Source organism: Rhamphochromis longiceps, linkage group LG3, assembly GCF_057381845.1.
Source record: "Rhamphochromis longiceps isolate RC_006_pf linkage group LG3, R_longiceps_female_GT1.1, whole genome shotgun sequence".
Lineage (NCBI taxonomy): Eukaryota > Metazoa > Chordata > Actinopteri > Cichliformes > Cichlidae > Rhamphochromis > Rhamphochromis longiceps.
The window spans coordinates 18,005,371-18,029,038 of record NC_140559.1 but is presented as its reverse complement, the minus strand read 5'-3'; the positions used below and the strand labels follow the sequence as shown (position 1 = coordinate 18,029,038).

At 40.8% G+C, this 23,668-nt stretch overlaps 2 protein-coding genes and 1 long non-coding RNA gene across 5 annotated transcripts; 1 reads left to right on the top strand and 2 right to left on the bottom strand.

Annotated features, from left to right (window-relative positions):
* Positions 1-777: 777 nt before the first annotated feature.
* Positions 778-9,648, bottom strand: LOC146673245 (uncharacterized). The gene is made up of 3 exons (XR_014910531.1): positions 9,560-9,648; positions 1,122-2,258; positions 778-1,036 (listed from the first exon to the last, which is right to left on the bottom strand). It is a non-coding gene; the product is annotated as an uncharacterized LOC146673245 (long non-coding RNA).
* Positions 9,649-15,264: 5,616 nt separating this feature from the next.
* LOC146673244 (uncharacterized) lies at positions 15,265-16,805 on the top strand. The gene is made up of 5 exons (XM_085402083.1): positions 15,265-15,434; positions 15,566-15,678; positions 15,886-16,043; positions 16,134-16,266; positions 16,340-16,805. Exons 1-5 carry the CDS (start codon positions 15,296-15,298, stop codon positions 16,796-16,798), a joined length of 1,002 nt encoding a protein of 333 aa, XP_085258209.1. The 5' UTR covers positions 15,265-15,295; the 3' UTR covers positions 16,799-16,805.
* A 195-nt stretch (positions 16,806-17,000) lies between these two features.
* Positions 17,001-23,503, bottom strand: LOC146673243 (zinc finger BED domain-containing protein 4-like). 3 transcript variants are annotated; one of them, XM_085401761.1, is made up of 3 exons: positions 22,952-23,503; positions 20,932-21,127; positions 18,688-20,380 (listed from the first exon to the last, which is right to left on the bottom strand). In XM_085401761.1, the coding sequence occupies exons 1-3, from the start codon at positions 23,327-23,329 to the stop codon at positions 20,112-20,114; spliced, it is 843 nt and encodes a 280-aa protein (XP_085257887.1). In that variant the 5' UTR covers positions 23,330-23,503; the 3' UTR covers positions 18,688-20,111. The 3 variants fall into 3 exon arrangements, with proteins under 3 accessions (XP_085257884.1, XP_085257885.1, XP_085257887.1); XM_085401758.1 differs by lacking the exons at positions 18,688-20,380; positions 20,932-21,127; positions 22,952-23,503 and adding exons at positions 17,001-18,562; positions 22,404-22,598; XM_085401759.1 differs by lacking the exons at positions 18,688-20,380; positions 20,932-21,127 and adding an exon at positions 17,008-18,562 and having other exon boundaries at positions 22,952-23,439.
* Positions 23,504-23,668: the final 165 nt, after the last annotated feature.

The window sequence follows — 23,668 nt, the reverse complement described above, 5'->3', positions numbered from 1 at the left end:
ATTGCTGTGCTTGAGAGCCACCATCTACCGGAACCAAATTCACTGTATGTGTCTGCACATATACTTGGCCAATAAACACGATTATGATTCTGATATAACTTTATCATTAAATTGCATTAAACTGTTTATCACAGCTACTGGCATCAGATTAACATTTTTATTGCATGTGCAGCCATAATCATTGTATACACACATTTGCATATTGTGCTTAGTGATGGGCAGATGAAGCTTCATGAAGCACTGAAGCGTTTCATCCAATTGGTTCATCCCAGCGCAAAGCTTCTTAAAGCTTCATTTGCTCTAGTAGGACATCTACTGGACATAAAAATATTAGTTGGCATGAATTTGAAGAGTGTGGCCTTTTGCACACAGCCTGTAAATGTCAACAACAAAAGGAGTGTGTAAAACATGTATATTGTAGTGATGGCAGTACACTGTGTATATTTATACTGGCAGTATGGAAAATGATTATTTGGAAATGCTTAAAATGGAAATGATCATTTACTGTGAGGTGAGGTGTGGTTGGGGTGTGGACAGTAGTTGTGCTTTTGTAACGTTGAGGTATGGACAGCTACACACTGAGGCTTTGAGCCTCAGTCCTGCCTGTTCACATTTTATTCTGTAAAAACTAAATTTTCACTGCTTTTATAACCTTTATTGGGGAGAACGTAGCTAGGATTTAATGATTTAACAAATCTTTTGAATCCTTTGTCCTCCACAATGCTAAATGGCTGGGAGTCCTCAATCACCATGCTAACCAGGTCTTCATCTATTTGAGATTGTTCTCCTGAGGAAAGACAATAAAGATAAAGCACAAATATAAATATCACACACGTAACTTATAATAGCTGTATAATATTGTTATATCATTTAGTAACATTACTGCATGCTATATTATCATGGCATTTGATGGCTCACCTGGTCTTGCTCCACAATCGGTGTTCTCCTTATTCTCATGCAAAGCTCTGTAGTGCCTAAGCATGGATGAGGTGTTGTTGTTATATCCCAGCTCCCTGGCACATAGCAAACACTTCACCTTGTACAAAAGTAAAGCCGCTTAACATAAATTGTATTGCACCATCAGTATTATGAAAATACATCTTCTGTAGAAATTTACATACCTTGTTGGGAGGAATAAGATCAAAATGTTCCCACACAGGGGAGGACATCCTCCTCTTCTTAGCTGGCTCCATTCTCTCCAGACTTTCTCTCCTCACTCTCATGAACCTCCAAACTGTCTCCAAACTCTCACTAACCGCAACTCTCCATCAAACACCTACATTTTGAATGAAGTCTGAGGGGTTTATATCGCTGTCATATCTCGCGGCAAAGTTCGAACCACTTCATGAACCAGTCACGTGGTACAGCCGGGCAGCGAGGCTTTGGACGTCATCATTTTCAGCTCCTCCCATAAATGAAGCAAGCCTCGATACGCGCATCGCAGAAACGCCCCCTCCATTACTCGACACAAGCTTCGAAGCCTCGATACAGAACGTCACATCAGTAGTTGTGCTCATAAGAGTTGATTCTCAGTCTATTGAAGGTTTCAAGCTCTGTGAAGCGCGATGTCTTCACAATCTATTGTGTAAGGTGATTTGGAGCAATGGAAGGTTAAAACAGCATTCACGCTTACAATTGAGTTGAATTGAGTTGTTTGGAGAAGATCTATGCTGATGAGTTGCATTGTACATCTTCCCACACGTGTACTCAATAAATCATCATTTGACTGAACTCTTCTGGGCCAGTGTTGGTTTGTTCCTTGCCTCAATATTTCGAATCGGGACACTACCAATACAGATCATTCACAGCTAGGCTAAAATAGAAGGATCTCAGTGATTGTGAAAACAGAGCTATTTAGGAGCAATAAGGCAGCGCAGCTAAAAGAGCCGAAGATCTCAAACACACTGAACACTCCTCACTCACTTGGAGAACCAACTTTCAGATTGATGAGCTTCAAAGGTTTTCCAGCTCTCTTGATGACATGACACTCGTATGTTCCAGCATCATCTTGTCTCACATTCTTCACTTCAAAATCAAAGACACGTCTCCATCAGCTATCTGTCTGTCCTTCAGATCCACCTGGTTCTCAAAAGATGGATGCTGGTAATCTGGAACAAGTCATCCATGCTGATATAAAAGGACAAGTTCTTCATCTTCCAGGTCAGTTCTGCTCCACTCTACAACTATGACGATGTGAGCTTGAGCTTGACATGTCAGAGTGACGTCCTGTCCAGACTCAGCTGTGATGATTTTGTGATCTGAAAAAGAGGAAACAACACCGCGCAGCGAGGTTAAAGGTCAAAGTAACACTGTTCACTCCTACAGCAGTCAATCAGAGTGATGATCAGACAGCACTAAACTGTACTTACACACAGAGAATTTTCAATAAACTTATCACAAAATTAATGTGTGCAGGCTCATGTTGCCTGCACACACACAGACAAACGGAATGAATATGAAATAATCCTACTCAATTTCTTTGTCTTTATCTATCATTGAAATGGCATTTATCTCCTAACAGGTAAAACTCACCTGCAGAGGTAAACATGCAGAGGCTGAATAACAACAAAGCTGAGCAGAGTGATGCAGTCACAGCAGACATTTCCTCTACCACAGATGGTCTTAGTTTGTTCTAAATGTCTGTATTTTCAGTGAATAACAGAACGTGAGTTTAAACCTGATTGCATCAGATTAAATTTAACGTTTACATAAAATTCAGTTTCCATAGAAATGATTCCAGGTTCAGATACTAATGCTGGATAATAATCACTAAGGCTTTTGAAATCTGTGAGCGAACTGGGTCCTCAGCAGTTCTGTGTGATTAGTAAGTATGTGTCTCTCAGCTTTCTACTCCAACTGGTCCTGTAATGATTTTTGCTGCGTGCGCATGTGTGTGTGTGTTTGTCTGAAACCATTTTTTCCCCTCTCTCTGTTCTTGTTTTTGCATGATCTATTTGGTTGATAAGTGATTTCAAAGTTTCATGTGAGAGATAAAATAGCTGCGGTTAAATTAAGCTGTCTAAAACTGTCAAGGTTCAGCCCAGAGAGAAGAGCAGTTTTATTTTAAACAAGTTCCTCACACCAAGGGGTTTCAGAGGGGAATATTTCTGAAGCTGACACTGGACTCAGCGCCCACAGAGAGAGGGGAGAAAATAATTAGGCTACATTCACACTGCAGGTCTTAATGCTTAATTCCGATTTTTTGATCAAATCTGATTTTTTTGTCTGCTTGTTCACACTATAAATAAAATGCGACAGCAAACGCGCTCTAGTGTGAACCCTCAAAGCGGCCCGCATGCGCAAAAGAAGACGTCACACACAACACACTCTGTTTAGACCCAGAGCAAACAATATTTCGTCTTGATGCATTCTCAATCATCCAGCAAAGTAAATCTCCAAAAGTTGAATCTGTTCATCTGGACGTAGCGTTTTGTGGGAGAAACGTTTCGTCACTCATCCAAGTGACTTCTTCAGTCTCAGCTGACTGCAGGTTTCCCCAAATCTTATAAACAGTACATTTGCATAATGACTGAAACCAGCCCACTGAATCAACAATGGGCTGGGAAGTCAGTTCCTTGATCATAAATATGCAAAGCTCTCATGACCATTGATCAACAACCACTAACCAAAACCCACTGATCGAAGACCACCATCATTTCCATCAGTAATGGGGAACATCTAAAAGCTGACGTGTACCGTAAACCTACGCATACGGATCAGTATCTAAGGTTTGACTCTCATCATCCACTGGAGCACAAACTGGATGTCATCAGGATCAGGACGCTACAATACAGAGCGAAAACCATCCCCACTGACACAGCGGCCAGGGATGCAGAAGAACAGCACATCAAGAAGGCCCTGAGCCTTCTTGATGTGCTGTTGGCTATCCGATTGGCCTCCCTGCTGCTGCAGAGCCTGGGACGGTCTGCTTGCCTCCACCCCGGGGGGAAGGGTAACATCTCTTGGGTCTGGGTTCTGTTTCCCCCTCTGGGGGCGAGGGTACCTGGACCCGGGGTGTAGAGTATGTTTGGGGAGTGTGATTGTGTGTACATGTCCATTTATGTCAGTCCTTACGTTGGGTGAGTGCTGAGTGTTTGTATATGTGTGCATGAGGGTGGGAACGCATGTTTGTGTCTGTGTGTGCCTGTTTGTCTGTGTCTATATGTCAGGTCGGGTCTTAGACTCCACCTCTCTGGGAACTCCCAGGCCTATGGGCAGAAATCTGTGCCATCAGAAACTGAATTTGAATAAGTTAAATTTGAATTTGAATTGCTCAGATTGAATCTGAATTGTAACTTGAATAAATGCTTTTGAAAACTGAATTTGAATTAGTCTAATTTGAAATTGAATTTATGGTTTGAAAATGAATTGACTTGCTTTGAAACTGCATTTTATCCTTTAAAAATTCAGCTCTCGAATAATTTCAGATTCACTTCTCACCATTCAGTTTCAGTTCTACAATTCAATTTCAGTTCCAAAATTCAGTTTTTTGGAACTTACATCCGGTTCCGGTTCAAGCGCAGATTAATAGAACTACGTTTTACTGGCGGACCGAGAGTGTTACTGACGGGAATCTACAGCGTCTTGAGCTGAATTAAGACTTCAGAAGTCATTCGTCATGTCGAATGACCAGCGGATAAACTCTCAGGTTGGTAATAAATGTATTACATGTATAAGAACAAGCGTCATGTTAACAAATGATAGCCGTAAGGTAACTTTTATGCTTATTGTAGCTGTTAGCTAAAAACGCTAATTTAGCGTAGTTTGCCCTGAATTCAGCTTTGACAAACAAATATGATCAACTGTTTCTAGTAGAATTCCAAAGTTGTCATCTTGGACCCTCTCAGAGTACCCCCTCTGTATGCTTGCAGAGACCCCTACAGTAGGGAAACATGCAAAACGGTGTCCAAACCTTTGTATTTTAGCTTTACGTCTTACACAGCATCCCAACTCTTTAGCTGACTTAATAACTTTAGCTAAAATGAATAGTTAGTCTAATTCATTAGTGCAGCATTACTGGATCGTCTCTGTTTGAAGTGATATAATATGATATACAACTATCACTGTGTTTAACTACCATAATAATTCTTAGGGTACTGAGTGCATGCTTAATTAGATTATATATTTTTTTTAAACACACTGCTCCATTAATATGTTTGACAGGCTGAAGTTGTCGGGTCACCTCCTAAATCGACCATCTTTTACAGGTGTTTTGTGCCAGAAATGGAGTGTCCACTGAAGACTGAAGATACTGAATCTCCACGCCTTGCCATCGATCCCTCTTGTGCCTTCATCTAGACAAGAGACATTAACTTAACCACTCTCATATGCTCTGTACCTACATTACCTTCCCTGACAGTCGTAGCTTGGCTCATCTGAGGGTGAAATTATAAGAATGTGTTATTTTGCAAAGTGCTCTCTAGGGTTCCTAAATAAAATATGGCATTGAGGTCATCTCTTTTGAATTAATCCCTTCTTCTGAAATATAAGAACCTCTCCTGGTTTTAATGGCACTTTCGATTTCCTTACTTTCTGTTCCACTTCCAAACCCAAATAGATGCTGACAAGCCGACACAGTAACATGGAAGAGGGAAAGACGCTGGAAAGGACTACTACAAATAAACCTAATGCCTAACAATGAAAAGTGTAAAATAAGAACAATAATGATAATAAAGATAAAAGATGAAGTAACAAGTTTTTAGTTTTTTTGTTTATTCCAAATGATCATCCAGATGTCTGTGACATGTGATGACAAACACCATAATGGAAGGCCTTAGTCATCACATGCTTAAACTCATCATATATTTTTTGCATATGCTGAACAGGCAGTCAGACATGCTGTAACTGTGGGGTAGAAAACTGCAGGAACACCATACGGCAGGGGTCTCAAACTCCAGTCCTCGAGGGCATGGAAAAGTTGCATGGCACTTTGACCCTTGAGGACTGGAGTTTGAGACCCCTGTCATATGGAATATGACAGGTGTGGTTGAACTGCATGAAGACTGAAGTTTCTCTTCTCTTCTGGCAGGACAGGAATGTGGCCTTGTCCTGTGAGCCACTGTAAGGATGTACTTAGAGTAGAACTGGACTGTCACCGGCCTCAGGATCTTCACCCTTTTCAAAGACAAAGCAGTCATTTAGATAAAATATTAGATATTGTTTACCTGTAAATGCACAAAGTAAATTTAGAAATGTTATTATTGTCAAGAGTGAATAAGCACTGATAGTGTAATCTACAGCTGTGGCCAAACGTTTAGAGAATGAGAAGTGTTGTTTGCTTATTTACAAAGTTTGCTGTTTCAGTGATAGTTGTATATCATATTATATCACTTCAAACAGAGGTGATCCAGTAATGCTGCACTAATGAATTAGACTAACTATTCACTTTAGCTAAAGTTATTAAGTCAGCTAAAGAGTTGGGATGCTGTGTAAGACATAAATAAACCTTTTGCATGTTTCCCTACTGTAGGGGTCTCTGCAAGCATACAGAGGGGGTACTCTGAGAGGGTCCAAGATGACAACTTTGGAATTCTACTAGAAACAGTCGATCATATTTGTTTGGTTCAGATGTGGATACTGTATTGTTCTTTCTTTGTAATTGTTTATGTTTAAGTTGTTTGTTGCTGGTTTTTAGTTTGTTTTTTGTCTTTTTGGAAGCTGACACAGTCTCTATGGAGATGGGTTTTTGGGGGGGTAGCAGGAGGAGAGAAGCTGCAGAGAAGCGTGTAAGACTGCAACTCTGCTTCCTGGTCCCAACTCTGGATAGTCATATTTTGGGGGGTTTAATAAATTTGTCCATATTTCTAGAAATGAGAGCTGCTCCATCCAAAGTGGGATGGATGCCGTCTCTCCTAACAAGACCAGGTTTCCTCCAGAAGGTTTGCCAATTATCTATGAAGCCCACATCGTTTCTGGGACACCACTCAGACAGCCAGCAATTTAAGGAGAACATGCGGCTAAACATGTCACTCCTGGTCTGATTGGGGAGGGGACCAGAGAAAACTACAGAGTCCGACATTGTTTTGGCAAAGTTGCACACCGATTCAATATTGATTTTAGTGACCTCCGATTGGCGTAACCGGGTGTCATTACTGCCGACATGAATTATGATTTTACTGAATTTACGTTAACCCTTAGCCAGCAGTTTTAAATTTCCTTCAATGTCGCCTGCTCTGGCCCCTGGAAGACAATTGACTATGGTTGCCGGTGTCTCTAGCTTCACATGTCTGAGAACAGAATCGCCAATTACCAGAGTTTGACCCCCGGCGGGTGTGTCGCCGAGTGGGGAAAAACGGTTAGACACATGAACGGGTTGGTGGTGTACCTGGGGCTTCTGTTTAGGACTATGATTCCTCCTCACCGTGACCCAGCCTCCCTGATTCCCCAGCTGCTTGGGACCTGCCGGGGAACAGCTAGCGGGGCCTACGCTATTTTCGGCTGCACCAGCTACAGGGGCCTGGCTAGCTATGGGTGAATGAAGGGTGCGAAGCCGAGTCTCCAATTCAGTAATCCTGGCCTCCAGCGCTGCAAATATGCTACATTTGTTACAGATATCATTACTGCTAAAGGAGGCCGAGGAGTAACTAAACATCTGACACAATGAGCAAGAAAGTGCAGGAGGGACAGGTGAAGTAGCCATGGTGCTAATGAGTCGGCTATGAGCTAAGCTAGGCTAGCGAGACAGTACAGAGACAGTGAGTGAATACTTTGGCTATAAATTAGGTAGTGAGTACACAGAAAGTGTGCTTCGGATGAAGCACGTGAAGATTATACTATGAAAGAAGAATGTATTTAAAAGTTGTTAATTAAATCGCTAAGCAAATAAGCTACTCAGAAACACCACTGTGTTTGAGCAGGAACAGGAGGTGATACTCTACCACAGAGCGAGCGAACACCAAGTGACAGCGCCACCAAGAGTGTTGTTAGTGTTGTTAACATGACGCTTGTTCTTATACATGTAATACATTTATTACCAACCTGAGAGTTTATCCGCTGGTCATTCGACATGACGAATGACTTCTGAAGTCTTAATTCAGCTCAAGACGCTGTAGATTCCCGTCAGTAACACTCTCGGTCCGCCAGTAAAACGTAGTTCTATTAATCTGCGCTTGAACCGGAACCGGATGTAAGTTCCAAAAAACTGAATTTTGGAACTGAAATTGAATTGTAGAACTGAAACTGAATGGTGAGAAGTGAATCTGAAATTATTCGAGAGCTGAATTTTTAAAGGATAAAATGCAGTTTCAAAGCAAGTCAATTCATTTTCAAACCATAAATTCAATTTCAAATTAGACTAATTCAAATTCAGTTTTCAAAAGCATTTATTCAAGTTACAATTCAGATTCAATCTGAGCAATTCAAATTCAAATTTAACTTATTCAAATTCAGTTTCTGATGGCACAGATTTCTGCCCATACAGGCCCTCCAAGGCCTATCTCCCCTCACCACACTCCCTGCCGGTGACTGATGCTCTCAGGGGTCGGTGCATTGCTGGCGCCTGTTGCTCGGTCAGGCCTCCTCCGGGGTGTGGGGGGCCCTCTGGGCCTCCGGCCTCTGGGCCTGCGGCTCAGTTCACTCTGGCACAACTGGCTGCCGGCAGAGCCGGCGGGCACGCCGGTGCAGCCCCCTCTAGCTTCTGCTCAGTGGCTACTGGGTGACGCCTCGTCTGGGGATCCTACGCCCTTCCCATGAGGGTGGCACGGATGCTCCTCCGGTGGTCCTCCTTGGGCTCTCGTGCTCTGGGGCCTCTGGATGTCTGGGGCCTGGATCTCCTCCATGCCTGCTTCATGCCCTGGGGGACGGGGCTACATGCTCTTGCAGACGATTACATGTGGAAACCATTTGAATACAAGCGCGCTGATCCACACAGGTATGCACACGGATGTTCACTGCTCGTAGACTTAAATTACACCTTTCTTGGCTGCTACTTCAAAGCACATTGTGCGCTGTCTGTCCTGCGTGCTGCACAACAACACTGAATATTTAGTATTTACTGCTGTTTACACTTAGCTAGATTAATGCGATGGTGTTGTGTTTAGTATGTTTGCTTTGGGTTTTTTTTGCTTGTTTTCTATTCTTTCTCTCTCAACAGGTGATCCAGGAGATTTTATTTTATTTATTTATTTTTTTCCCCTTTCTCACTGTCCCTCTCCCCTTCTGTTTTTCTTTTCCTTCCTCTTTCTCTCTCCCTTTCCTATCCCTCACTCATGTCTGTCCCATCTGTAACAACTGAAAATAAAATAAAATAAATAATTAAAAACAAAGGTCGATCAAATGGACCAACACAGCAATGCCACAATGATCCATTTGGCAAAGTAAATCCATTGGGTATCCTTGTTGGTCTTCAGACAACAATTCTGATGGCTAAAGAACCAAATGGGACAGGCAAAAAAAAGAAAAAAAAAAAAAAAGAATTTTCCCTTTCCAGTTCACAATCAATCCCACCCCTAGGTCAAAAAATATGTATAGGACAATTGGCGTAATCTAATATTTTGTATGAACCTGTCCAGCTGTCCATTTAGTTGAATGTAGGATTAACTCATAAGTCTTGCTGAAGTACCTTGTATTCTGATTCATCGCAGCAGCAACAGCAGCAGTTTGGTTGGATGATGTTAGCAACTGTCAGCAACTGCTGACCGAATAATTTCATCCTGCATAATCTGAAACAAACACATAAAGACAGAAACAATTTATGAATTAACGTTCGATAAAATCTAAGAATGTATCATTTATTAGATAACAATATGAATATGTCTAACAAAAAACTTTGTGGAGCAAAGTTACATTCAATCAAGATGGTCTGGCATGCTACAACTTTATAGTTGTTAAATTCTGGGTATACATACCCAACTTGTACACGTTTATTATTATTATTATTATTATTATTATTATTATTATTATTATTATTATTATTATTATTATTATTATCCTACCCAATTACATGTTTCTTTTAATCAGAGTATGCTGTTTTAATGACTTTACAATATCATTTACATTGCGTTCCTTACATTTTCCCAAATTGTATGTTATATTAATCCTATATTTCCGTTTTAATATTTCTAATGTTTGCCTTGTTTTCTTCACTGTCTGGTCTGCCTCTGTCTCACCTGTATGGATGCATTTACACCGAAATGTCCCCAACAAAGGATGTTTTAATTCGCCACTATTCCAGTGAAACACGAGTCTCCCATCTTCCTGCTACCGGTCTGGAGTTTTTGTTCACCAAAGCACACACCAACTTCATACTGATGGACAGATCACCGCCCTTTTGCCGCCTTGTCTGACCGTGTTTTCTGGCTTTGGTTCACTTCACCTCACTCTTCCCCATTCTTGTCATTAAATCAGGCTGTTCTGCAACCATGGCAGCCATTCACTCTATGGCTTTATTCATGGTGTATTTTACCCCTTCACCAAAGGCCGTTCTCGTTTCCAACATTATATTTGCAGTGTTCGTCTATCTATCAATATCTGCGGAGTATTTTTTTAACGAGTATCCTATTTTCTAAAGCACAGCATGTAAATGGTAGCTCGGTTAGCAGGATGCTAGCATGTAGCGCTTAGTGAGACACGCCTCAGACGAGTTGAGCAAAGACCCCGTCTGTGTACTTTATACGCGAGCAACGGATTTAAATAAAGTTAAGGTTTCAAAAGACAAACTTGAAGATGAAAAACAATATACTTACCGGAGAGCCGCCAGGGTTTGCCGCTGCCATCTTGGCGCTCCTAAATTCAAAACTGCCTCTGCAGTCAGGCATGGGAGGCGTGGAAATTGTCATTGAGTTAGTCAAACGTTTTCCTTAGTTCGAGTAGATGATAAAATAAAATAAAAATAACTGGGATTTTAAATAGGACTAGGCGTTCTGTAATGATCTCTATTTAGGAGAAAAACTTAATCACTCGCCTTTAAACAGCTCTCTTTTAGGAAACACACTGCTGGCTAACGGTGTCATGTGATCAAACAGCGTAATTTAATTGGCTGAGAGCCACTCGACTCGATCTGGTGCTGATTGCTCTGGCTTGGGTCATTAAAGTTCATCACTTTTGCAGTTGAATTTTTGCAGATGAATTTTTTTCAGGTGAATTTTTGCAGGTGAATTTTTTTCAGGTGAATTTTTTGCAGGTGAATATTTTTGCAGGGAAATTTGGAGGATAAAAATTCAGTGTCTGATTCTGATGATACTATATTTCTTCCATACATTTGCAGTTTGGACGCACAGGTGTGAACATCTCCCACAGCAGGGGGAGGACTATCCTCCGCCCGTAATGCTGCAAATAATGGTCGGCAAAGTCATGTGACATTAGTGATGTTTGTACTAACTTGATTTAAAAGTCTTTACTTTAAAATATATGCTGTTCAGTAGTCGACCTTAATCTTACAGAGAATGTGATCATTTTATTGATAATTAAAGTCAGTCATATATCCACAAACACAACAAGATGAAAGTCAGTGATGCTGCTCGGTTTTCAGTCCTGAATATCACGGCACAAGCAGGATTCACTGCACTGTTAATGTTAGCTGTGTTATATTGCTGTCTCTGTTCGGTGGTGTCGAGCCAAATGGACTTTAACGTGTGTTTGAACGAGCTGACGGTTCACTCGTTAAGCTGAAAGAAAGATGCTTTAATCACAGCAGTCACACATGTGTCCACTGTATCATCTGGAAACTCTTCTTGTTTTGTAATAACACAAACTAAATCCTCCTTCTTTTGTGCTGTTTTGCAGCAGTGTGTACACCTGAGACTGTCACCTGTCTGTCCTGCACTCTCTCTCTGTTTCTTTCTCTCTGATTGTGGAATAAAAGTATGAACATGTGTTTATAAGTTACACTTGTGTTTGAATCCTGCAGCTTATCACACATTTGATTTCCATGTGTGACGACTGCAAGTGTCCAGAGTGAGGACAGACTGAGGGACCCACTGCTGCACATCATCTGTGAGGCTTTGCACCCCTGATGATCCACCAGGACAAACTCAACAGTGTGAGGAAGAGGAGGAGGAAGAGCCAGCAGCAGCTGACAGATGGAGAGAATAGACAGACTGTTTCCTGTTTGTGAAGGACTGCTAGATAAGTTTAAAATAATTAATTGTCTGTCCTGAATCAGTCTTATTAGGTAATGTTCAAATAATTTGATCATTCCAGTGTTTTCAGTGTGGGAGAAAGTACTCAGGGCCTTCAGGTTACACACTATGAAAGGCAGCAACAAGTTTAATGTTCAGAAACCTAAAGTATATATCAGCAGCAGAATGGAGCTAAAAATAAATGTTTGTTTCAGTTATATGAAGCTTTGAGTATTTTGGATCAGTAGCACTGCTGTGTTTGTTGTATCATATTGCTGTGATTGTTTATATGCTTTATATATTCTGAGGTAAGTTGATCTATAATGTTACATCATATTCTATAAGGATGTTATGTGTTTGTAGACTTTCTGCCCAGTTTGACCCATTTAGTAGAAGTCAGCCTGTTTAAGGCTCTGATATCTATTCTGTATGACTTGTAACTGTCCCTGAGACAGTTAAAATAAAGTTGGTTATTTCATGTTTCTGTGATAAATTCATGCTTAATTTAGTTCATTTATTTATAAGATAAGATGATAAAAGTTTAACATTAATTAAAAAACATGTCTAAAATATGTGATTACAAAATATGGGTTTGTTAAATATGTAAAGTGCTGTAAAGTTTGTTTGAGGTGAAGTTTGTAATTGTCACATGACCAGAGTTTGGTTGAGAGCACAACCATGGCATTGTGGAGCTAGCATGGATACATGGCCACTGATGCATCTACAGCCTCAGCGTTAATGTTATTCTGCATGTGGTCCAAGAGGCGCAAACGGTATGGTTTCGTGTATATTGTTTGTATAATGTTGCATACGTGTTCTACAGTGGTAATGAGAGGACATTTTTGTGATATCCATTATTGTGCATTTTCTCTGTTCTGCTTGCACAAGACTGTTTATGGACACTGATATGAGAGACTGATAAGCTCAAAACATTTATGTTGTAAACTTTGTGTTTCTTCAGTTTTCACGGTGTCTGAAGACAATAAGAGTGAGAGAGAGAGAGAAATAAATTTCCGAAGACATCAGTATGATGCGTGGCCATTCTTTGTTGGACCCCTGTAGTTACATGACTTAAAGCAGTTATGACATGGTCTGATTTTCTCACCCAATAAAGGAATATTTAATATATCAGTCTACTCTTCATTCTATCAGAAACAGTTATCACAGCTCGTACATTTTCATTTTGCACATATATGTAAGCATTGAGCCAAATTTAGTAATGCCAACAAATTAAATGAACAATATTTGTCTCTTACATATGATACATCTATACGTATTTATACACTGTAAAAGATTCTTGTCTTTGAGTGAAGATTTATGGTGATGGGAAATATAAATAACTGAAACTTGAATCTTTACTGAAGCTCAGTGTTTGACACAGAGTTCACTCACATGTGCTGTACCAGTGTACCTGGGGTGGCTGTAGCTCAGGTGGCAGAGCAGGTCAGCCACTAATCAGAAGGTCGGTGGTTCGATCCCAGGCTGCACCCTGGCTGCATGCCAAATATCCTTGGGCAAGATACTAACCCCTACTGGTGGTGGTCAGAGGGCCCGGTGGCGCCTGTGTCCGGCAGCCTCGCCTCTGTCAGTGCGCCCCAGGGCAGCTGTGGCTACAATGTAGCTTGCCATCGCCAGTGTGTGAATGTGTGTGTGAATGGGTGAATGACTGAATGTAGTGTAAAGCGCTTTGGGGTCCTATGGACTAGAAAAGCGCTATACAAATGCAGGCCATTTACCTGCACATGTGACAATAAAAGTGAATTGTTCAAGTTCACTGCTGTAATAACTAATAATGATTAATATAATAACTATAATATTGGCCATATTATATTTACACTGACTTTAGTCTCATGAACAACATAATTGTTATTTACTAGCTAATCTTAAAATGACTGTTCAGTACAGAAATGAAGCCCAACAATCATGTTTTACAGTCATGTGGTCTCAGCCTCAGATACTTATTAAATCACACAAAGCTCGTGTAGAAACAAACGAACAAATGAACAAAATATGTTCTCCTTCATTTCTCTCAAACAAAGCTGTATGAAACGTTTCCAGCGGTTAGTATCATGGTTGCTAGGCAACCTGGGCAGCGCGACGGAGATCGACCGGTATTTCACAAGCCTCGCACTTCCGGCCTTAGCGGTCTTTGAGTACGCGGCCCTTGTGGACCGTTAAGGCTGCGTACTTTAGGGCTGCCGAACCTGAATAGCTAGGTTTCGTTTGACGTAGACGTGACGTCGACGTAAAGCGCGAAATTTGACTGGCGGTCGGAAGTGAAAAAGATAAGTGCAAAATCACAGACAGACAGTACGCAAAATGCCTATGTCCTGTTGTGTTTACGGATGCTCCAGTAGGTCGACCAGAGAAACTGATAAACGGTATTTTAGGGTACCAAAAATAGCCCAACGAAGAGGAGAAAAATGGAAAATTCTAACCGAAAAACGTAGGAAAAAATGGATTTTAAATTTACGTTTACAGTCGGGAGGAGCAGAGTCTGCCAATGCCCGTGTCTGCAGCGACCACTTCGTCAGAGGTAATGTTATGTTTGCAAACGAACTTATTAGCATTAGGTTGTCGTTAAATTCTCGTTTACTTAGTGCTTTTAAGTTAGTAGTCTAATATTGACTTGATTGGGACTATCCGGTTGTTCAGTCAGACGTCACGGATGACGTTGCAGGTATTTCCGGGTCTAAGTGCTCCTCAAGAAACAACGATGGCGGAGCCAGTGACTTTGTTCACGATTACCTCCTTCTTTAGCGAAGTACCAATTAGGGTTAAAAAGGGTCTTAATTCCTTCAACTCTAGTAAAGTGGTCAGTGTAACCGTTCTCCCAGGCGGAATTATAAAGGGAAGTGTCCAGGCATCCATGAAAAAGAAGATTTACAATGTTGAGGTGAGCTAGGAGTAAGCTAGCTAGCCGACGATTAAACATGAGATATTCTGTATTCTGATGTATTTCATAAAGCACACACACGTACAGCAATGCTATAACAGTGGAAGTAAACGAAGATGAAAATCTACATAACATGGAGGTTTTGGAGAGTTAGTAATGTTAGCCTAGTACCAGTTATATTAGCCTAGTTAACCTAGTACCAGTACACAGAGCAGCGCTGCAAGTGTTTGTTAGAATGTTTAGGGTAAGCATTAACTTTCTTTCAATGTAGGTGCATGTTGAGGGTCAGTCAGTCAGGTTCAGCTCCTGTGAGTGCCCGATTGGCAATGATAAGTGCCATCATATGGCGGCATTGTTGATTTGGGTGGAGAAGAATGTGTCTCGCACTGACGTGGAATGTGTGTGGAAGAGGGTAAAATCATGCAAAGCAGAAGAAATTACTGCCAAGAGAGTGTCTGTGATGACACCCTCAACAACACAAGGTCAGTTATTTATTTAAAATTTGTCCTTTGAATTAATTATAATAATTATTTTCTTAACTTTTTAAAAAGCATTATGTTTTATATGCTAAAATTATTATTTATACAGATTACTAAAAGTTTTTTTTTTTCAGCTGGAATCGAAAGACCTGTCTCCCAGGAGGACAAGGAATGGGCAGTGGCATCCCTATCGAAATTGCAACGTTTTACTGGGATGGGTTGGATTTTGAGTCCTGAATGCTCTCAGGTACTTTGATATTTACTTTAACATGTGGTATAAATTGTACATGTATGTAAACTCTTGTAAACTACATACAGCAGACTGTTTGCTTCCACTGTCCCCACTTTATTTTTTACATGTATTTTATATACTCTGTACCTGACTTTGTCTATTCTGTGGTCAAAATTTCTTGGTTCCATTAAAACCTTTAAAATCCTTTTGCTTTAAATCTAGGCTAAACCAGCCAAGACATTTGATGAAGTGCTGAGGAACCTGGGATTTCCCCAAGCAGAAGACAAGGCTCGTTATCTCTTGGCATCACTGGCTGTGTCTGACAAAGAGAAGAAACAGATTGAGGAAGCAACAGTTGGGCAAACGAAGAATGCATTGTGGTAAGAAAGTGCTTTGAAATTTATTCTGTTAAGTGTTAAGTAGGAAATTTTAGTTAACTGTGTCTCTTAATTTGTGTTTCTTTATAAAAGGTCAGCATATCGCAAGAAGAGAATCACAGCCAGCAACTTCGGTTTGGTCCTGAGTGCAGTCCAGCGGCGCTCATACCCCCCTTCCTTATTTAAGACTCTGCTTGGACAGTACAACCTGACAGAAGGATCTAAAGTAAGTTGTTAGTAAAAAGGGTCTGTGCATCTAAGAATTCCTTTATGACTAAGTTGTATTTTCATCCCCAAAGGCATGTGATTGGGGGATCCTTCATGAGCCAAAGGCCAAGCAGTTGTACACTGACTGTACTGGTGCAGCTATCAAGGAGAGGGGACTGTTTTTATCTAACAGTGGCCTGCTTGGTGGTTCTCCAGATGGGACTGTCTCTAATGAGTGCATCATTGAGGTGAAATGCCCATGGTCAGCCAGAGCCAAAACTGTATTGGAGGCTGCAGAAAGTAAGGACTTTTTCCTACAGCTGGATGAGGCAAGTGGTTCCCTGGTATTAAAAAAGAATCACAACTACTGGCATCAGATCCAGGGCAACCTCTATCTCACAGGGGCGAAAAGCTGTCACTTTATTGTTTGGACTCCATGTGACTTTTTCATCTTGCATGTGGATAGAGAACAAACTTGGGCTGTTAACATTGAAGCGTTGGAAACGTTCTACCGGGAAGTTTTTTTACCCCATATTTTATCGCAGCTTTGAATTCATATCAGCATGAGTAATTTATCAGTCCAAATGTTTATAGTTAATTTTAAAACTATTTGGAAATTGTACATTTTTTGTCATTGTAACTTTGTAAATATATTCAGATAAATTCTTAAATTATATTAATTTTTGATTTGAAAAAATAAAATGTTTTGGACAAACTGTTCCTGAAAATAAAGAGTAACACATGTATCTGGTATTCTTCATTTTAATTGAAAATGCATAGCAAGAAAACTAGGCAGTAATCAGGAAGCTGGAATGGAATGAAAAATGTAACAAGCCATTGATAAAAACAGAGTAAAACATTATACGAATCACAAATGAGACCATTCTCAATTTGAAACTATGCAACTAAGTTGTTTTTATGTTGTAACATCCTGAGTATACACACAAAACAATCCAGAACACTTAGGAGTTATAAATAATAAAAGTAAACTTGTTCAACAGTTGTATTTTCTGGTCCACAAGTAGTTAGAAAATGACACAATGTACTTTTACCTCTTAACTCTCACAGGTATAATTTATTCAATTTCACGGAGAATAGGTGTTTGTAAATTTGTAAGACACACACATGCTTTCAAGATCTTATTAATATTTTTTTTTAACTGATGTGGGATGTGATGCAAAATTGAGAAAAGTTTCAGTCTTTGAATGGAACGCTCTACATGTATTCTTGCACAGGAAATCTTCCTGTTGTTGTTCACTTCCTCCTGTGTGAATTGTCCGTTGGTGAGGAAGGACGGAATGTTCAGTGAGACCCCTTCTGGTAGGATGTCCCGAATTGTGAAGCCCTTATCTGCAATGACCATGTCACCTGGTTGTAGATGTTGCAGTACTCCACAGTCAGCTGTTATGGCCTTATCTGAGGCACTTCCACCGTACAAGTTGCTTACAAAGGTTATTACACCATTAGGAGCCACACCAATTAGAGCCTTTAGTGTGGTCCGTCCTTTGTACTGGCTGTACAAATGACTTTGTGTGTCAAGTCTCTCTGTGTTACAAACAGAAACTTCCGTGCAGTCAAGCACAATCCTGCAGTTAGGAAATGGTTGGAAGCAATCTGGCAGCGATGTTTGATTCTTGGCTCTCGAGGGAATGTTGTTTTCCAGCATGCCAACATACAAAATGTCATACAGTGCACTAACAATTGTTGTAAAAATATTAGTTACTGTGCCTCTGCTGCAGTTAAACCTTATTGAAAGGTCTTCATGACCAAAATTAAGTTTGAGCTTGATCAGGGTTAGAAATAACTGGTCAATTAGGGGCATCATTTGGACAGTCCAATCAGAATGATATTTAAGATCAAATCTGGAAAGAAGCGCTTCTAAAAACAGGACAGAAGCAGCATCGGGCAATCCAGTATAGTACTGGACCCTTTCAGGATTGTCAGATATTTGACTGAATGAGAAAGTCTGCTTCTGCTTCTCTACTTGTTTTTTAAGTTTTTCATTCTCTATTCTTAGCATGTCATTCTGAATCTCTAGCACCAGAAGACTTTGGGAAGAACTTGTGGAACTTGCAGTATCTGTCTGTGTAGCTGCATTGTTGGAATGATGTGGCTCATCTGATATTTCACTCTGATTTTCACCAATAGCTGGGACCTGCTCTTTTTTCTTCTTTTTTCTAACAGGGTTGTGGTCATCTGGGAACTGAAAAGACTTCCCGTCGTTCCATGCAAATCTTGTTGGCCCCGCAGCTTTTCCTTGAGGGAAGTGCCAACTGCAGACTCTTGAGTTGCAGTTTGGGGTGAAGTTTTCACGTCTGTGGAAGTGTTTAAAAAGACAGAGAGAAATTTCAGATCATACGCTAGCCCTCCATTAGTTATGATTAATACAAAAAAAAAATAGAGATAAATAATAGAGAGAAGCTTCTTTCATCCAGATGAGAAAGCTTCAAGAAACTTAAAACTTAAAGAAGTCCAGATGCTTTTCTTACACATCGTTGTACTAATTTGCTTTTAAGCTTACCAGAAAGATAAGTACTGGCAATAGAGCTGGGCGATATGGACCAAAATTCATATCTCGATATTTTTTAGCTGGATGGCGATATAAGATATATATCTCGATATTTTTTTAATCCCATAAAGTAAGAACAAAAAGAGAGTTCTTGGTCAAAGGTACTTGTCCCAGATGTCACACATGTAACTTTTATTAAGATACAACTGTAGATGTACACGAAAAAATTGTCAAAAATAAATTGTCAGCATTTATTAAATAATAATGCTCCATTTTTTTTCTTTTCATACATAACAAAAAGCTAAAAATTGTAAACTAAATGTAAAATGTAAACTAAAAAGATGCAGATCTAAAATAACAAAGGCATCTTGCTCTTTAAAAAGTGCTTACACTGAATTAAAGTTTTCTAAAGTGCTTCTTTGTGTGTATTGCTGAACAATCATCTGGTACTTTGTGCAAAAAACCAAACATGTAAACAGATTGAATGAAATTAACAAAATTACATTCTTTGGTCAGTGGGTCTTTGTGCAAATCTCCAATGACAATAACAATATAGAAAGAACACAAACAAGCAAGGCCAACAACTGTACAGCTTACAGATTTTGTGCCAGGAAAACTAATCTGTCAACATTATCAGGCTTCAACGATGCCCTGTGGCAGGTTACAATGTTTCCACTGCAACTAAAAATCCTTTCAGAAGGGGAGCTGGTAGCTGGCGCACAAAGATATTTCTTGGCCAGGAGGCTCAGTGCTGGAAAGGCAACTTCATGTTCCTTCCACCATTTGAGAGGGTCAGCATCACTCTCTACACAAACTGACAACAGGTAGCTAGAAAATTCATTTTCGATTGCTTCCCTTTTTGTGAAACCAGTGTTGGTGGCTGTGCTGTGCTGGAAGAAGCTTGCCAGTGATCTCTTTTTTTTAGCTGTGTGTCCTACTGCTGCTTCTTCTTGGTCTGCAGACTCAGGCACGGCTGGATCAGTCAGCTCAGACAAACACGTACCCTGATAGCTGAGCAGAGACTCTGCCTCCAAGATGAGTTTATGTTTTAGTGCATTAATCTTCTCACTAGGGATGTATTTCGCCCTGAACCGTGGATCCACAAAAGAAGCCATGTCCAACAGGTCACTGGTGGATGGATCTGCATATTTATTGTTGAGGTAATCCACAATGCGGGTCTTGATGGATTTACACAGCTCACTATCCTCCTCTCCAGGTGCCAGGAGACTAGTGTTAAACAGGTGTAGCACAGGTCTGACATAGGACAGGGTCACATACTTCTCTCCTGAAAGTGCATCAGTGAAGTCCTGACAGGGTTTGAGAGCTTTCTGAACTGCTTCCAGGACCTCTATGTCCTACCAAGTAGGGACTAGAGGTCTGGTTTTCATGTCGACAGAGAGGACTTTAGAAAGTGCTCTTTCCTGCTCCAGAACTCTCTCTATCATGAGAAGCCTTGATCCCCAGCGAGTTGTTGCCTCTGTGAGTAGCTGGTGACTTGGAAGACCCAGCTGTATTTGCACTTCAGCCAGCTCTCTTCTCTTCCTCCAGCTGTAGGAGAAGCTGCTGACGACTTTCTTACACAGAGAAATAGCCCGGGTAATGCGGGCATCATCCATAGCATGTCCTGTGACACACAAAATACAAACTTTTAAAATCACTTTAATTGTTATGTTAAGATGCAAATCACTCAAAGGCAAATTAACATCCATCTCAGTTGTATAGAATGTGATGCATAAGACTTAACAATATTTGCAAAATGTGTCGTGTATTGTATAACCTAGAAATGGTTCTAGTTAAACTATCTTGGTAAAATCACCAGATCACCAAATGATTAGAACATGTTTTTTTTTCGGTTTTTTTACACCTTTTAATCTCACTATGTATTTAAAAATGTATCCCTGTCTTGTCTCAGCTGTGGTCCTCATTTAGTGTCACAACTCAATCTAATACAAAGACAAATACACCCCAATACGTTTATTGGATTTAATAGGGATAGTTTATTTATTTGTTCAACTAACTTTCGATTTCTAAGTGATAGATGTATATGCTGGCTATGACTTATAAAAATATTTGTCTTGTGGTCCATAGGCATGTTTAGCTCTACAAGAGACTCTATACACTTTTCATTTATTAGCGTTTTTTTTTCCAAATCAAAAAATTCAGTATTGCACTTACCAATGGCCAGATGAAGCCTGTGACCAAAACACTGGATCCTCGACCACTTGTTCAGTTGAACCGCCTTGACAATATTAGCCCCGTTGTCAGTTGTTATAGCAACCAGTCCCGTCGGGTTGAGCTTCCAGGTTTTGAGCACATCCTGCAGGGCTTCAGCTATATGCTCTCCGGTGTGGTCTTGAGGAAAGTAGCTGGTCTGGAGACAGGCAGTTTTCAGTTCCCAGTCTTCCATGAAATGTATAGTCACACTCATATATGGCTCGCATGTCCTGCTGGACCACATGTCGGTTGTCAGTGCGAAGTGAGACACTTTGGTGAGCTGGGCAGCGAGACTCTGTCTAACATCAGTATACATTTTTGGCAGTGCTTCTCTGGTGAAGTATTTCCGGCTAGGTAACTGGTATCTTCGGTCAAGAGTTTTTAGCAGCTGTATAAAGCCCTCTTGTTCCACAGTTGAGATGGGGACCATGTCTTTAGCAATATGATAGGCCACTGCTTTAGTAATTTCCCCCCACTTCTCACTTTTTGTATCATATGGCACATGAGTGTTGTAAGGTGGTCTGTTTCACGGCAGGAACCTCGGAAGACTTTGCGGTCTGGGCTACAGCACGCAATTTCACACACTCTTCATACTGCACTTTATGGCGCAGTTGTAAATGGTGGTAAAGATTAGTGGTGCTCGAACCTTTCGTTGCGACGCTTTTTCGACATTCTCTACAGAATACATTATTCTGCTGCTCATCTGACACTTTGAACCCGAACCATCTCCAAATAATTGAGCCATTGGTTTTCTTTTTTCCGACGAGCTCCTCTTCGCTAGCTCCTGTGTCCATCTTGTTGCCAACTGGAGGTTTAGCGATGGGGGAGGGGGTTTGTGTTCAGTGAGGGTGAGAGGCGGGGCAAACAAACCCAGACGAGAGAGGGGCAAAATAGCGGCTCCACAAGTGTAATTATAACGCAACATAGACTATATCGATATAAACGATATTGTCACAGCTTATGTCTTGTATAAAAATATATCGATATTTTTTAAAAAATCGATATATCGCCCAGCACTAACTGGCAACCTTTGCTAGCTATTTGTTGGTTAGGTCTTTATTTTGGTAATTAACTGGCACATAGGCTGGGGATTGTAATGTATTTTCTTACATAGACATCGCTTTTTGGACGTAATTTTTATTCCTCTGAGCGTCGAAAGCTAACTAAGGTTCATATATATAGCGAAGTGACCCTTAGCTCTCAATCTTTGCTTGGAGAAATAAAAATGACTTCAAAAATGCAACAACGTCTTTGTATTAAAAAAAACACAATAAAATCCATTGTCTATATAAGTACAATTACTGGTAAAAGCCAGTTTGTCTTTTAGTAGCGGGTTTTAATTGTTCATCACTAGCTATATTAGCTAACTAAAGTAAGAGCCCACTAGCTCTTATCTTACAAATTTATTCATTCACTTACGAGTTGTAACATACCTTATCAACTTCAGCCACTTCCTCTTCTCTCTCTTTTCACAAGGAAACCGGTAAAATGACAGATTAGACTGTTGTTTTGTGCCAGATTGGTTAAAACAACCAGGAACACAGCATTGTGTCATATTGAACACAGGAGAGTTTAGACCCGGAAGTAGGATTCGTCGGATTCGTCGCGTCATCACTGAACAACCGGATAGGCTGCCCAAGTGCTTTGGATGACGAAGAGTCGGAGGACTGGGCTCCGACGGTCAATCTCGGCTACGAACGAAAACCCAGATCGGAATCAGTTCTCAAACGAGAGAAAAGAATGAAGCTTAAGGCAGAACAGCATCGATGTGCAGAGGCGATTTTGGATATGCAACAGACGGCTGAGAGCCCGAGACACCCTTCAGAGGTGTCTCGTTAGACCGCTGAGAATGGTTTACCTTGAAACAAACAACTGTCACTCTAACGAAGTCCTAAGGATGTGGCATGTTTGTTGACGTTAAAGCCGCTACCGCTAACTGTTAGCGTGTTTAAGATAAAGCAATATAAGAACAAACACTCACCCTTGCAAACACCAAACTGTATCCATCACGGAGACGTTTTGTTCCAAGGTTGTGGACCCACCCGCTGACAAAAAAATTGTACGCCTCCAGACTCTTGAAAGCTTTCATTTGCTGCCTAGTGTAGTAAGAAGTCTGGAGGACCAAGTAGTTGGTGATATCCACAGCCTCGATAGTAGGCAAATCCTTTACTTCTGTGGTGTATTCGGACATTTTCAAAGAATACGGATCACGTCCGATATATTTTTTAACTGTCTGTTTATATCTCTCCCGAGAAACAGGGTCTAAAGTTGCACAATAGCTGCTCTCCTGACTCTCCACAGTGTCCTCCATGTTTACTTCCGCCCTCCACTCAAAAATCGCGCTGCCTCCGCACGTCATCAGAACCACGTGACCGCAACCCAACTATTGGGATACAGCCTAAAGCTGTTCCAATTCTCAGCACCGGTCCTCTCTTTCCCTGAGTCCTTAGCAAATCTCCTTCCCACGATGACGTTTCCATCGAGGGCAAGAAAAAGAGTTAAGGAAAAGGAGATAGGCGCTACTTTTGAAATAACACCCCACATGGCTACGTTGGTCTGCTTAGTCACGTGACCGCACAGCAACAAATCACAGCAGAGCCGGAAAAGGAGGCGGAGCAAAGTGTGTGTGCAGGAGAGGAGTCGAGCAGAGAGAGCTGCTTTTTCATGAAACGGGAGTAAAGTAGTAAATTTACAGGAA